This window comes from Cetorhinus maximus, chromosome 27 (assembly GCF_964194155.1).
Source record: "Cetorhinus maximus chromosome 27, sCetMax3.hap1.1, whole genome shotgun sequence".
Lineage (NCBI taxonomy): Eukaryota > Metazoa > Chordata > Chondrichthyes > Lamniformes > Cetorhinidae > Cetorhinus > Cetorhinus maximus.
This window is the reverse complement of record NC_135905.1, coordinates 15,554,526-15,569,749: the sequence shown is the minus strand read 5'-3', so window position 1 is coordinate 15,569,749 and position 15,224 is coordinate 15,554,526. Positions and strand designations below refer to the sequence as shown.

Genomic DNA, 15,224 nt, shown 5'->3' with positions numbered 1-15,224 from the left:
CCCACGCGCGGCCGCTCCAGGCCCCCTTTCCCTACACCTCCGCCCCGGCCCCCCGCGCGCGGCCGCTCCAGCCCCGTCCCCCACTCCGGAGCCCCCTCCCCTCCGTCCCCCCCTGCGCGCGGCCGCTCCAGTCCCGCCCCCCTCGTGCGCGGCCACGCGGCGGAGTGAGTTGAGGGAAGCGATGGCAGCGGACGGACCTCAGCCGGCGAAAAAAATCAAACTACAGCACCAGCCCCTCAGGTAAAAAAAAAGGAACCATTCTCCCGCCAAAGGAACTGGTTAACGTTTCGGTTTAATATTTAAATGGTGACTGTTGCTGAATCACCGACGATAGTTTAATTTAAGCCCAACCCTCCCTTCTCCCCTCTGTATATTTAAATATTGTCTCTCTTCATTGTCGGGGGTGAAAGTCGGCCAAAGGTTTCGCATAACGAGAAAGAAATGTTTACAGTTAAGGTGCACCGTGCCCTTGCTTTTGGCAGCAATGTTGGACAATCTTCTCCTGAAAGATGCGTCCTAATGTTCTGGAAGTATTTGTCTTACGAATCCGTTCCCGCTGAGGAAAGACGATTTGCTTTTGTGCTTGTTTTAACTTGTTGGCTCAGAGCTGGTGATGATTTAAAAATATATATATATATATATAAATATACATCTCGCTTGCTTGTCGTGTGCTGACTGCATCAGGTTTATTGGAAACCCGACCACGTTGGCCGGACAGACTTTATTCCTGTTCTATCTACTTCCACCCCCCACCTCCCGCGCTGCTTCCAAGGTCACGAGACAAAATTCCGAACCCCAACTTTTGCACAGCTCCCGAAGGAAAGCATTAAAATCTCCAGCACATTCGGGAAGGCCGGCGAAGGAAATTTTCGGCGGTCGGGGGCACGTTTCTCGCGTTTGCGTCGAAAACGCAGCCGTGAAACTTGACTTCAGTCGGCGAACAAGTGATGGAAAGCAACCCGGCCCGACACGTTAATTGCCGCCTCAGACGCCAGTTTGTGGCTCTTAAAACCGAGACTTTTGACAGACGAACGTTGCAAACTAATCAAAACAAAAAAAAAATGCACTTCTTGTTCCACAATCGCTACTATTGCTCGATGGAAGCAAATTTTAATAGGTCCAAAAAACATAATTCGGATTCGCCACTTACCGCGGAGGATACATGCTTGAGTACATTGATGGATTATACAGAGTTATTGAACCCTGCCACAAGTCACTGACTTGGGATCTCCTACTAATCCTCATGTCTCTCATAACTTTGTTGTTGACTTCCAGTACGTTTCATCATCTTTGTTTTAAAACAAAAACTGGTGGGTTTTTTTGGAATGAACATGGCTACCTGAGCGTTAGACGGTACTGGGAGTTACATCGTCTGTTTTATAATAAGGGGAAAGCACATTTACGGTTTGGGTACTGCATGGGTCTAGGGGGGTTAGTTGGTTTATTAACCTGCACAGATGTGTCATCATGAGCTGAGGTAACAAATTGCAACAATGAAACAATTTATAATCCGATAAGAAATGGAAATAATCTTAAATGCGACTCTGCCACTCTCCAGTTTCTGCTTTCTTGGTCATATTTATGTGGGGTTTTATCAATGTTACTAAAGCCCTGGAGGTTGAATTATTGTAGGTGAAAAGTGGGCTTTTCAGTCTTGAAAGGAAGTCTTTGAGATAGCATGTGTCATGACACAGCAGTTGGTTAAAGCTGAGTTATTTAAAATCCCAGAGGGAAACTTTAAACGACTCTCATAACCTATATTTTTAAGTGGTATGTTTGAGATGCAGTTCTAAATTCAGCAATCAGATCACCAGTTCTTGAGAGGTTTTATATCAAACTACATGAGACAGGTATTAATTTACACAAGTTAAATATATACACATGGCTACAAATTACTACTATCATAACTTTTAACAAATTCCCAAACTAATCTCCATTAAGTCAACAGCAATAGACTTTAAGCAGACACCAGGCAAAGCATTTTCACCGTACAAATTCAAAATGTGGTTCCTTTGCAGGCACAGTGGTAGGCTTACGGACTTTGATGTTACATGCCTCGGCCCTGCACACATGAAACTGCTACCTGTTATACCCAGCACATCTTATTAAATGTGAATTCTCATTGTATCACCAGCCCCTTTGAACTTCACGTCTTCTAACAATAAAACCTTCATAATACTAATTTTATGAGTAATATAAACATTGCTTGGTCTCTGCTAGCTAGGTACCAGATTTCACTCCCCTTCCTGAATGCTCTATTCAACAAAATGCTAATGCACTCTACCTCTCTCACATCTCAAAACTAATATACATCAGAGCACCTAGTCTAGCTGGCTTTAATCTAACTAAGACACACCCACAGACTAACCCTGTATTTTTAAAAAAATAATTTCCAATGGCATTATATACATTAATAGCTTCATGACAGTTATTAAGATGGCTAGAAGATATGAAACGTTATAGAAAAAGTAAGTGCAGAACATAACTTCATGGTGTGCTATGAAAACACGATGAGGTTGCACAGGTTTGAATGGAAGGCAAATTTAGGATAGGTTTCAGGCAAAGAGTCATTAGAATGGATTTCTATGTAGAGTCGTGTAGGTAAGCTTCACAATGCCTTTGAGACATTGGATACACAAATTAGGCTTTTCTAGATGATTAGGTGAAAGTGGATTTCATTTGTACTTGTGCTGTGATTCCTGCTGGGGTATGGTCCAATGCCCATTATGTCAAATGGGCTTAGACAGTGAGCAGACTAACTGCAGGCAAGTATCACAGCATAGGCCAAACCCTGTCCAATTCTCACGTGACAAGCTCTTCCAGGAGAGGTGGTTGGATGGTGCTTTTTGCATTATGTGTGGCAAATTTTTACTTGCCTAATGCAGGGACATGACAGGCAATTGCAATTCCTTTGCGCTACCCAAATTGAGATCTCCCAATGAGCACCAAAGAATTATTCAACTTCAGACTTTGACTAATATGGTTCAGCTATCTGCTTCATTTGCTAACATTAGGAACTTCTTATGGTATTCAGAGGTGATGTTCTTTGAGGGAAGAGGAGGAAGTTGAAAGCATAGTGTTGATGTCTTTTCGAGACTATTGTGTTGTGCGCTCAGTTTGTGCTCGTGTCTTTTCCTCTGGTTAACTGTAATATCTCAGCTGTGTAAAATAAATCTGGAATGAAAAACAGTTCTGAGTAAGTGCAGACAAGAAGAAAGGTGCAATGAAAGACAATTAAAGTGAGTACAATACTTCTGGTTCCAAGTACTCTCTATAAAGAAAGAAAACAGGGCTGGCATTTATTGTAGATACCTTGTTGACCTGAGAAGCTGGTGATAATGGATTGCGTCAGAGGACAGTTAAGAGAACCACACTGCTGTTGGACAGGAATCACATATAGGCCAGACAGGGTAAAGATGGCAGGTTTCCTTTCCTAAAAGGCATTAGTGAGCTATTTGGGTTATTATGACACTCCAATAATGTTATAGTCTCTTGTACTAATACCAGCCTTTTACTTCTAAATTTCCAATTCACAAACTGCTATAATGGGATTTGACCCCTTGTTCTCTGGATTTTAATCCAGGCCTCTTGATTGCTAACTTATACACTTCAATTACCTACTTTGTTATATTATAATGAGTTTGGGCCAGTGGAGTACAGTGAGTGCACATGCTCTTAACAGTACACAATCAGTATAAAAGTGCCTTTTAAAAGAAATGCTTCATTTACATGATCGTGCTGAACTTCATTCAATTTGTCTGGTTTTAAAAAAAAAACAAACCTAATGACCTGGATTTTGCTGTAGTAATGACAGCAAAACTTTAAACTTTCAACGTCATTACTCCACTGAAACTGACAGCAACTTCAGGAGTTCACACGTGCACTCAATAAGGTGGAAATTGAGAAGTTCCTGTCAGTGATTCTACCCTTCTCCAGAGGATGTGCTAACAATGCAGAATGATGTTAGCTTCTCAATGAAAATAGACAGGTAGATATTTAGAAGGTAGACTTTGTCAGAAAGGTCAACATCTGAAAAGTTAACCAATGTACCTGCTGTGCATTACCACTACTTCCTGCAAAATATTTACAGTTCTGTAATTATTCCTTGGTCTGTTTAATGTCTCTGCCATTTCCTTGTTCTCCATTATAATTTCCCCTGTTTCAGCTTTTAAGGGACCCATGTTTACTTTGATTATTTTTTTACATAATCATAGAGACTCTTGCAACCTGTTTTTGTATTTTTAGCTAGTTTACTCTCTTATTCTATTTTCTCCCCCTTATTTTTTTGGTGATCTTTTACTGGTATCTAAAACTCTCCTTATTCGCAGGGTTCCTACTCTAATTGGCAATATCATAAGTTTCTTTTACCAATGCTATCCTTAACCTCCTTATGGATCTCTTTTCCCATGGAATTTTTGTTTCTCAATGGAATATAGATTCTTGGGAATTTTTAAAAAATGTTTGCCATTATTTACCTACCAGCATACCTTTTAATCTACTTTCCCAATCGACCTCAGCTAACTTGCCCTCATATCTATGTAATTGACTTTAAGTTCCACACTCTAGTTTTGGACTTATGTAGGTCACAGTCAAACTCTAGGTGAAATTCTATCGTATTATGATCACACTTTCCAGAGGATTTATTGCTATGAGATTACTAATTAACCCTGTCTCATTACACAAGACAAGATCTTAAATAGCCTCTTCGTGATTGGTTCCATGACATTGTTCTAGGAAACTTGTTTTTGATGCATTCATGAACTCATCCTCCAAACTACTTCAGTCTTTGTGAAGATTAAAATCCCTTATGGTTTTTGCATTGCCTTTGTGACAAGCTCCTCTTATTTCTTGTTCAATACTCTTTCCAACAATATAGCTTATATTAGAGGGTCTATCAACAGCATCCACCAGTGTTTTCTGATGCTTGTTATTTCTTATCTCTACCATACTGATTCTACCTCCTCCTCTTCCAAGACAGCATTCTTCCTCACTTGCGTCCTTATGTCAACCTTTATTCTTATGTTACCTTTACTCCTTTTCCATTTTGTCTTTTTTTCAAAACATCAAATACCCTGGAATATTTAGTTCCAACCTTAGTCACCATGCAACCAAGTTTCTGTAATGGTTATTAGATCAAACCCATTTAACTCTATTTGTGCCAGTAATTCATCTATATTGTTACGAATGCTTTGCGCTTTCAGATAAAGTACCTTTAATTTTAATTTTTTTCTTTTACCATTTTCACTGATTTGATGTTATTCACTGCACTATTACCATTAAGCTTTTTGTTCCTTCCTGGCTCACCTCTCATCTTTACCCAAATTGCTGCACTGCTCTGTAGCCTTGACTTTTCTCTTTAGATTTATAAATTTCCCCTCACTTGAACCCACCTTCCCACTTGTTAGTTTAAGGCCCTTCCAGGACACTCATCACAGGCCAATTTAGGTGGAGCCCTTCCCAACGGAACAGCTCCTTTTACCAATAATGGTACCAATGCTCCACGAATCAAAACTCAGGTCATGCACAATCTCTGCTCTGTTTGACTCTATGCCAATTTGAACATGGCTTAGGTAGTAGTCCAGAGATAATTCCCTTTGAGGTTCTACTTTTTAATTAGGGCCTGAGCTTCTCAAACTCTGAGCAATACCTCATTCTACCTATGCCATTGGCTTCTATGTTGGTTATTACAATTGGACCCTCCCTGCCCCCACTTCAAGCTCTTCTCCAGCCACAAGAAGCTGCCTTTAATTCTGGCACTGGGAAGGCAACACAACCTTCTCAATTCCTGGTTGCTGCTACAGAGAACAGTATCTATCTTCCTGACTATACTGTTCCCTATCACTATCACATTCCTTTTCACTCCCCCCACTTGAATGGTTTCCTGTACCGTGGTGTCGTAGCCAATTAACTCACTCATTTTGCACACTTTGCCCTTATCCACATCAACAGCAAGAACTGTGAACCTATTGAATAATGGCAAAAGCGGAGGCTCCTCCAGCACTGCATCATTAGAGGTTTTAATTTATTGAGTTATTTATTTCAACAGACAATTTTTATTGTACTTCACATAACACTTCATCTATGGTTGATTAAGTCTTGTGTATTTGATGAGAATTTATACATGTTGGGACAGGTAGGCAAGTGTATTTTAAGAATGTTTGAAAATAAGAACAATAGTGTACAATTAAGAACATTTATGGCATGGTCTCCTGTATATTGTGTTCTAGGTTAGGAGCCCTCAGTTGATTAAAAACATCATACAATAAATTCTTTCATCCCCAGTTTATAATACAGAATTCTCAATTGTTTTGCTTCTGAGGCGCCGGTCCCTGTTATAAAACCCCAGTAATGAGTGTAACTTTTTTTCTGTATAAAAATTAGCTATACAATTAAATATATTATTTTTGTTTTACTTAACATGAAATTTGTTGCTTGTACTGAGTAATAATTCTGTAAAATGTGGAGGTATCTTCCACAAAATTATTAAAAGAATGGGAAATGATTAACCGAAAAGCCAAAAATGCATGCCGAGACCAAGTCTGAAATGAGAAATGGTTAATCAGAAAACAGGGAAAAGATTAATCAAAAAATTGAAAACAATGATCAGAGAAAACATCTGAAAAGGGGATTGGGTAACCGGAAAACAGAAAGGTGCAAAAATTAGTAAATAGTGGGAAATAATTAACTGTAAATGAAAAAAAACTTGCAAAGACCAAGTCAAAAATGGGAAATGGTTAACCAAAAAGTGTGGAAATGATAAGCCATAATATGCAGAAATTAGTAAAAGTGGGGGGAAATGGTTAAAAACTAAAAATAATTCACAGACACCAAATCTGAAGAGCAAAATGCTAACGGTGCTTTTTTGATTGAGTGCTGCCCTCTGCAGGTAGGAGCCTGGAGATTACCTTGGACCTTATCTGATTTGTGTGACAGTGATCTGACTTGGTTTGTTCTGGAGTTTTGAGTCTGGCTTTCCCCGGAGTGGCTAATTGAAAAACACAGTAGTTGTAACATGCTACTTTGCTGCACTCACCCCAATCAAGCAAGATAAGAGGGTGAAACATCGACTCCACTACCAGTCGGGCAAGTTTTTCAGTCATAACTTTGGAGCGGAACATCTGATCTCCTCCGGGTCAGTAGCAGGTGAAGGGAGGGCTTGGTCTGTGTGGGTGTGCATTTTCTGGGTGGAGTGACAGTATTAAAGCAAAAAATTGCTTTATGACTGATAAATCCAGGGGTGTGCGCAACTGACTGTCTTGGGTAGATCATTTCGGCTAGCCAGAGTGAAGGGCACCCAACGATACTAGATCCAACCTGTTCGGCCACTCTGAAACCTATCAAGGCTGACCTGTTAAGACTGCAGGGATCAAAAAAAAAACTTGCGTTTATATAGAGCTTTTCACAACCACTGGATGTCTCAAAGCGCTTTACAGCCAATGAAGTACTTTTAAGGTGCAGTCACTGTTATAATGTAGACAAGACGGCAGCTAATTTGCTGGCTTAGCAAGCTCCCACAAACAGCAATGTGATAATGACCAGATAATTTTTATTTTGTGATGTTGATTGAGGGATAAATATTGGCCAGGACAGTGGGATTAGCTCCCCTGCTCTTCTTTGAAATAGTGTCATGGGATCTTTTATATTCACCCGAGCAGGTAGAGGGGGCCTTGGTTAAATGGCTCATCCGAAAGGCAGCACCTCCGATAGTGCAATGCTACCTCAGTACTGCATTGGAATGTTAGCTTTGATTTTTGAACCTGGGACCTTGTGATGCAGAGGTGTGTGTGCTGCCAACTGAGCCATGGCTGACAACTGTGGTTGCACCAGTCACCTTGGCTCAGTGATTGATTTTCAGTTCACCAGTCAGCACTCTGGAGCTCCTTGTTTTGAAAACCCTTGTTGCCTGCAATTTTCTAATCTCCTTTATATCAGCAGCACAAATTTGAGTTCATGGCTCAATAAAAGGACCAGAAGTTACAACAAAACCAAATGACCGTGTTTTTTTTTCTCCTCACCCAAACAATCCATGCATGGATCTTTCAGCTCAGCACCGAGTGACCACCTGGCTTCTGTAGAAATCAGTTTGTGTTTAATAATCTAACTGTATTTCTGCATTAAGGGTGCACAGCGCGATACATTTTTATTGGAAAACCATGGGTTCGAATATACGAATTTCATAATTATGTCCAACGATGGAGGGATCAATGAAAGGCAATCTGCTATTGTACATTGAGGTTATACAGCGTTCAACTATTTTCACTGTACTAATTTTGTCAAGAAGTCAAAAGCAGAGTTTCTAGTAAAAATGGTTGACAGAAGAAATCATGGAATTGATGGAAGAAAGGAGAAAAGCAAATGGTCAGAATCAGAATATAACTAACTGAACTGAGAAATAAAGAGAAGCACATAGAGGAGAAAGAAAGTTGGCTGTACAAATACATTTCAATTGAGACAGTGAAAAGCTCACATCTAAAGGAAATTCACCAACTTGTTCATGAAATTTCAGGAAAGAAGAAATTTCAGGAAAGAGAACAATTTGTAGCTCCAGTGGATGGTTGAAAGCAAATGATGGTACGATTCTAATGGAAAAGGTCAAAATCAGGAAAGATGGAATGAATATTGAAGAATAGTATGATGATGACAAGGGACCTCGACTACCAATCAAAAATGAAGACATACCCTAGAAATTTTGAGAGAAGAAGTGGAACTTGTGCTGAAGAAGAATGGGAAAGCACCAAGACCGGATGAAATAACAAAAGGCAAAAGGAAAGCTAGGAACTAAAAAAAACCGACTCTTGCCAACAAGATCTACAACACTGGCATTATCCCTGAATATCTAACTAATTCTGTTTTTATCACTTTGCCAAAGAAACCTGGCGCAATAGAATGCAAGATACATCAAACAATCAGCCGAATGAATCATGTAGCAAAGATTGTCCTCAGAATCCTAATGGCCAGAGTTAGAGAGAAAATTAAATCATAGATTTCAGACACTTAATGTGACTTTGTAGAAGATAAAGGAGCAAAAAATGCAATCTATCTTTTAAAAACCTCGGTAGAAAGAGCCATTGAAATGCAAAATGACCTCTGCCTATGTTTTTTTAAAATTTATTCATTCATGGGATGAGGACTTTACTAGCTAGCCAGCATTTATTGCCCACCCCTAATTGCCCTTGGGCAAATGGCAATTAGGATTAAAGGGTGACAAGTCCCCAGGACCTGATGGCCTACATCCCAGGGTCTTAAAGGAAGTGGCAGCGGAGATGGTGGATGCATTGGCTATAATATTCCAAAATTCCCTGGATTCTGAAAAGGTTCTAGTGGATTGGAAAAATGCTAATATAATGCCCTTATTCAAAAAAAAAGGGTGGGGGGGCGGGGAGGCAGAAAGTAGGAAACTATAGATCAGTTAGTTTAACGTCTGTCGTTGGGAAATTGTTGGAATCCATTATTAAGGAAGTAGTAATGGGGCACTTGGAAAGTCAAAATGCAATCCATCAGAGTCAGCATGGTTTTATGAAGGGTAAATCGTGTTTGACTAATTTGCTAGAGTTCTTTGAAGATGTGACAAGCAAAGTGGATAATGGGGATCCTGCAGATGTAGTATATCTGGACTTGAGAAGGCCTTTGATAAGGTGCCGCACAAAAGATTAATATACAAGATAAGATCTCTCAGAGTTAGGGGTAATATATTAGCTTGGATAGAGGATTGGCTAACCAACAGAAAGCAGAGAGTTGGGATAAATGGGTCTTTTTCTGGATGGCAAGCTGTAGCTAGTGGAGTGCCACAGGGTTCGGTCCTTGGGGCCCCAACTATTTATAACCTATATTAATGACTTGGATTCAGGGATAGAAGGTACTATAGCTAAATTTGCAGTTGACACCAAAATAGGTGGGAAAGTAAGTTGCAATGAAGAAATAAGAAATTTACAAATGGATACGGACAGGTTAAGTGAATGGGCCAAAATTTGGCAGATGGAGTTTAACGTGGATAAATGTGAGGTTATCCATTTTGGTCAGAAGAATAAAAAGGTGACTTATTATTTAAATGGAGAGAAACTTCAGAATGCTTCAGTGCAGAGGGATCTGGGTGTCCTCGTGCATGAATTGCTGAAAGCTAGTATGTAGGTACAGCAGGTAATAAGTAAGGCAAATGGAATTTTCGCATTTATTGCTAAAGGAATAGAGTATAAAAATAGGAAAGTGTTGTTGCAACTGTACAAGGCATTGGTGAGACCGCACCTGGAGTACTGTGCACAGTTTTGGTCCCCTTACTTAAGGAAGGATGTAGTTGCATTTGAAGTGGCTCAGAGGAGGTTCACTAGATTGATTCCAGAGATGCGGGGCTTGTCTTATGAAGAGAGATTGAGCAGTTTAGGTCTATACTCGCTAGAGTTTAGAAGGATGAAAGGAGATCTAATTGAGGTATATAAGATGCTAAAGGGGATAGACAAAGTATACGTGGAGTGGATGTTTCCCCTTCTGGGGAATTCTAGAATGAGAGGCCATAGTTTTAGGCTAAGGGGTGGTAGATTTAAATCAGAGATGAGGAGGAATTACTTTTCTCAAAGTGTCATGAATCTGTGGAATTCACTACCTCAGAGTGCAGTGGATGCCAGGACGCTGAATAAATTTAAGGAGAAGATAGACAGATTTTTAATTAGTAACGGGTTGAAAGGTTATAGGGAGAGGGCAGGAAATTGGAGTTGAGGCCGAAATTAGAGCAGCCATGATCGTAATTAATGGCGGGGCAGCTGGAGGGGCTGAATTGCCTACTCCTGCTCCTAGTTCTTATGTTCATTGCTGTGGGTCTGGAGTTACATGTAGGTCAGACCAATTAAGGGTGGCAGACTTCCTTCCCTAAAAGAAAATTTATTGATTACAGTAAAGCATTTGATAAAGCCTAATACAATCATCTCATGAAAGTGCTGGAAGCCATCAACAGGAAAGATCTTTGATTCATCAGGAATATTTACTGGAATCTGGTAGCGCCAGTCAGATATGAGAACGATCACTGATTGGAAAGTGATCGAAAGAGGGGTTAGACCAGGCTGCAGTCTCTCACTGGACTGTTTCTCCCTATACAGTGATTGTATTCTCAGAGGAATTGAAGGGCTGGATGGTATAAAAGGTAGGACGGAGATTCACCAACAACATTTGTTATGCTGACGACACTACTTATAGCATCAAAGGGGAGACTTTCAACTGATTTGATTAGTTGTTGCAAAGGAAAGTGGTAGATACGGGCTTACACTCAACTGCTAAGAAACATACACTATGGTAATTGACAAGAAGGATATTCCAGTATGCAACATCACAGTAAATGGAAGCAAGTTAGTTGAATTGATGAACATGTTCTGTCTAGGAAGCACAATAACATCTGATGTCAAAAGCAGTTCTGAAATCTGGAAAAAGGAATGGACAAGCCAAAAGTGTTTTTACAAAATTAAATAATATTCTAAGAAACGTCAGCTTGAGTCTTGAAACAAGAATCCAGATATTAAAATGTTATGCCTGGTCAGTAATGAATTATGGATGTGAAGCTTGGAGCATTGGGAAGGAGGAAGAAAAGAAAATCAACAGCTTTGAAGCTTAAGAAGGATTCTAAGGCTAAACCGAGTGGAGAAAAGAACTAAAAGAAGCATTGAATCAGGCCGGAAGAACAAGAGAACTCTTAAATAATATCAAAAGATGACAAATGGAGTTCTATGGACATCTTATTTGTGCAGTAGGGCTGGAGTGACTGATCACCACTGGAAGGATTAACTGAAGAAGAGCAAATGGCCAACAGCGAAGGAAGCAGTTGGACAACATTAAAGGCTGGTTTAACCAGAACTCCAATAACGAGATCATCCAATGTTGCTATGATCAGAAGATTTGGAAGACCATGAATCTCTGTACCACTTAGCATACCACTTAGACAACAATCACTAATTCTGTTGAATTAAAAGCGATCAAACTGGAATAAAAAGTCCTAAATTCAGCTGAGAATTGAAAGAAGTAATAACATTTGTTAAACTGCTGCCTGCCACTTGAAGTAGGAGACTCAAACTCAAGCTATACTCAGTTTTAGATTAATTCACAGAGTGAAACATTACATGTATATTGCTCACAACTTTACTCATCCACCAGTGGCAGTCAGTGCCTCTAACAAAAACAAAAATAGCTGGAAAAACTCAGCAGGTCTGACAGCATCTGCGGAGAGCAACTGTGTGCTGAGAGGAACACAGTTAACATTTCGAGTCCGTATGACTCTTCTTCAGAACTAAAGAAGTATAGAAATGTGGTGAAATATAAGCTGGTTGAGGGGGATGGGACAGGTAGAGCTGGATAGAGGGCCAATGATAGGTGGAGGCAAAGAAGAGATTGCCGAAGATGTCATAGACAAAAGGACAAAGGGGTGTTGATGGTGGTGATATTATCTAAGGAATGTGCTAATGGTGACATTAAGGGTAGAAAGCAGGACGAGCAAGTGACAGTCAGTGCCTCTATTTGTGCTCAAGCAATCATCCAATCAATGCTCTCTCCACCAGTATGTACTTAACCTTAATTTATGTAATTAACATTAGGCAAATTACTTTGGGCTGTGATGATACCTGACATTATTTTCTTCTTGGGCAAAGAAACTTACAGTAAACTCACATCTTTTGAAGACTTTGTTTCACTCTTTGGAACTTGATAACATTTGTGATGTTTGACAGCCCAGTGTCCCGCAGACATTTCTTGATCTCATTCACTGATTGAGGTTTGATTCACTTTCTCCTTAAGATGTACAAAATCAATAATACACCCAACTAACTATCTGTCTATATAGTACAGCAGCATAATCTATCTAATGCATAATATTTTCACCCATTAAAGATGCAATTGTAGGCCTTTTGAATGACAGTCCACGTTTAATTTTGCCTTTTTAATGGGATAGAAATATTATTCATAAATGGTCTACTAAAATACAGCCAAATTTAAAAACTATTAGTAGTGTGAATTTTCATGTTTATTTTGAGTTCTCAGAAATGCATTCCACTGGCTGGTATATAGAGGATGAGTGTCAGTTCCAGGGTGATACATATTTAGAATGTATGTAGCCAGCAGGCAGATCATAAATTTTAATGGATGAAAACTGGATACACTGTTCAACTGAAGACTGCAAAGGCAAGATCATAAATCCCACTCAAAGCCCAATGCTTACTGCAGATAAAACAAGAATGACCAAGTTTCTTTTACTTTTATTTCTGGTATTAGAATGCACAACCACATGCCTATTAGTATATATATATATTGAAACTAATTTGTCAGTTACTCTCCCATTCTGCAAGTTTATTCATGTTTTATTGTATTTTGTTAGATCCTTCCTCGGTATTGAGTCCAGTTTGGGTCCACAAATTTTGAAAATGCATATCTGATTCTCAAGAACAAATCACTAATGTTAATTGTGAACAATAGTGATGCCAGCACCAATCCCTGTGAAATACAACTTCCTACTTTTCATCAGTCTCAGTAGCTATCCTTAAACTCCATTGCCTATTTTCGGTTTAGTAGCCAGCTTGCTATACATCCTGTTTTTTGTCCCCTGGCATTCTGACGTTAGTTATGTATCTACTTTATGGTACCAAGTCAAAGATCTGTTGAAAATTCAAATATATGATAATTGTCACTGCATTATACTTTCTGTTATCCTTTCAAATTATTCAGTAAGTTTGGTCAACGTAACTGTTCAATATTTCTGCCATTTCACTGTCATTACCAGATAGTTTATCTTGTGTATCCTTTGGTGGGCATATCCCTATCTTTATTTTTCTTTTGTTATTTATGTGTCTGCAGAATACTTTATTTCTTTTTATATTCCTTACTAATTTAATTTCATTGTTCCTCTTTGCTTTCCTAATTTTTCTGTTATAACTTCCTTAACAGCCTCTTTTGTCATCCTTTCCTTTATTGTCTATGCACTTATTTTGCTTTGGTTTCAGTTTTGACCTTATCTGTTTATTCATCCATGGTGTTCATTGAGATGGAATGAATGGGGATTTTACTTTCAGTGCCATGATGAAGGGCCAAGGCTCACAATTCTGGATTCCACCAAAGCTGGAATAGGTGAAACAGAACATGAAGCAAAATAGGAGGAAGTGATTATATAATGTTAAGATTCTAAGAGTAGGAATGTGGAAAGGGATAAGGAGTCCGAGAAAATGTTGGGAGAAGGAACTGGAGCTTGTTCTCAACAGAATGGGAATGGTAGGGATCACACAGACTAGAACATTAGACAATGGATTTGGAGAGCAGAAGGACCATGGGGGACACCTACTGTGAGAGAACTGATGAAACTGAAGAAGCAGGAAAGTTACCAATGGGGAACAATGAGAGCCGGATCATCTATTAGTTGCCAAACCTTGTATCTTGTCCTGGAATGGAAGGGATGTACTCAAAAAAATATGGAAAAGTGATTGGAGTTTGGAAGTCTCTTTCACAAATGGTAATTGATGCAAGATCAATTGTTAATTTTGATTTTGAGATTGATAGATTTTTGCTCACCAAAGGCGTTAAGAGACATGGGGCAAAGTCAAACATATGGAGTTAGGCCACAGATCTGCCATGATCCCACTGAATGGCGGAACAGGCTTTGGGGACTGGCCAACTCCTGTTCCTATGTTTTAAAAAGCAGAGTTGAGATCATGGTGAGGGTTCAAGTAACTAATCTCTTGTGGGGGAACAAAGAAGAGGGAGTTAATTTGGTTGAACCAAGAATTGGTTTTGGTTGTGTACTGTTTGTAACTTGGAAAAATATTTGATTTACTGGCACATGAGCTGCTGTGATGTTTCCTGGGATCCAATGGACAGTTCTGGGTCTGAATCACAGTTCTAATGTTTATGTGCGAATATAATGTTGTATTTCACCTGCCTTGTCTTTTAAGACCAATGTTGTGCTACTGTCTGGAGAAATTGTTCCAAGAGATACATCTTGAGGTCAATTAGACGTTAAATGTTGAATTTTCTGTAAATTGGCAGCTGCTATGTTCAAGAGATCAGGCTTGCACGTAAATTACTCACTTTCATTTTTCACACTTCAGAGGACTTTGAATTTTGTTGGACATATGCTTGGTGTGAGACTTTCGTATTTAGACTTATACTTCTCCCGTGGTCCTGCTCACGGTGCATCTGGCAGCTGAAAGGATTTGGCAAGGTTTGTGAGAGACATGCTCAGAGCAGTGGAGTAAGATTTTTTTGAT

The 15,224-nt window shown here is 39.4% G+C and overlaps 1 protein-coding gene across 2 annotated transcripts in view; it reads left to right on the top strand.

Moving 5' to 3' along the window:
- Positions 1-112: 112 nt before the first annotated feature.
- Positions 113-15,224, top strand: part of LOC144668607 (adenosine kinase-like) — a 223,522-nt gene continuing 208,410 nt past the window's right edge. For both annotated transcript variants that reach the window (XM_078530789.1, XM_078530788.1), the window contains exon 1: positions 113-240. In XM_078530789.1, the coding sequence (XP_078386915.1) occupies positions 182-240 (59 nt within the window). In that variant the 5' untranslated portion in view covers positions 113-181. The remainder of the gene's footprint in view (positions 241-15,224) is intronic.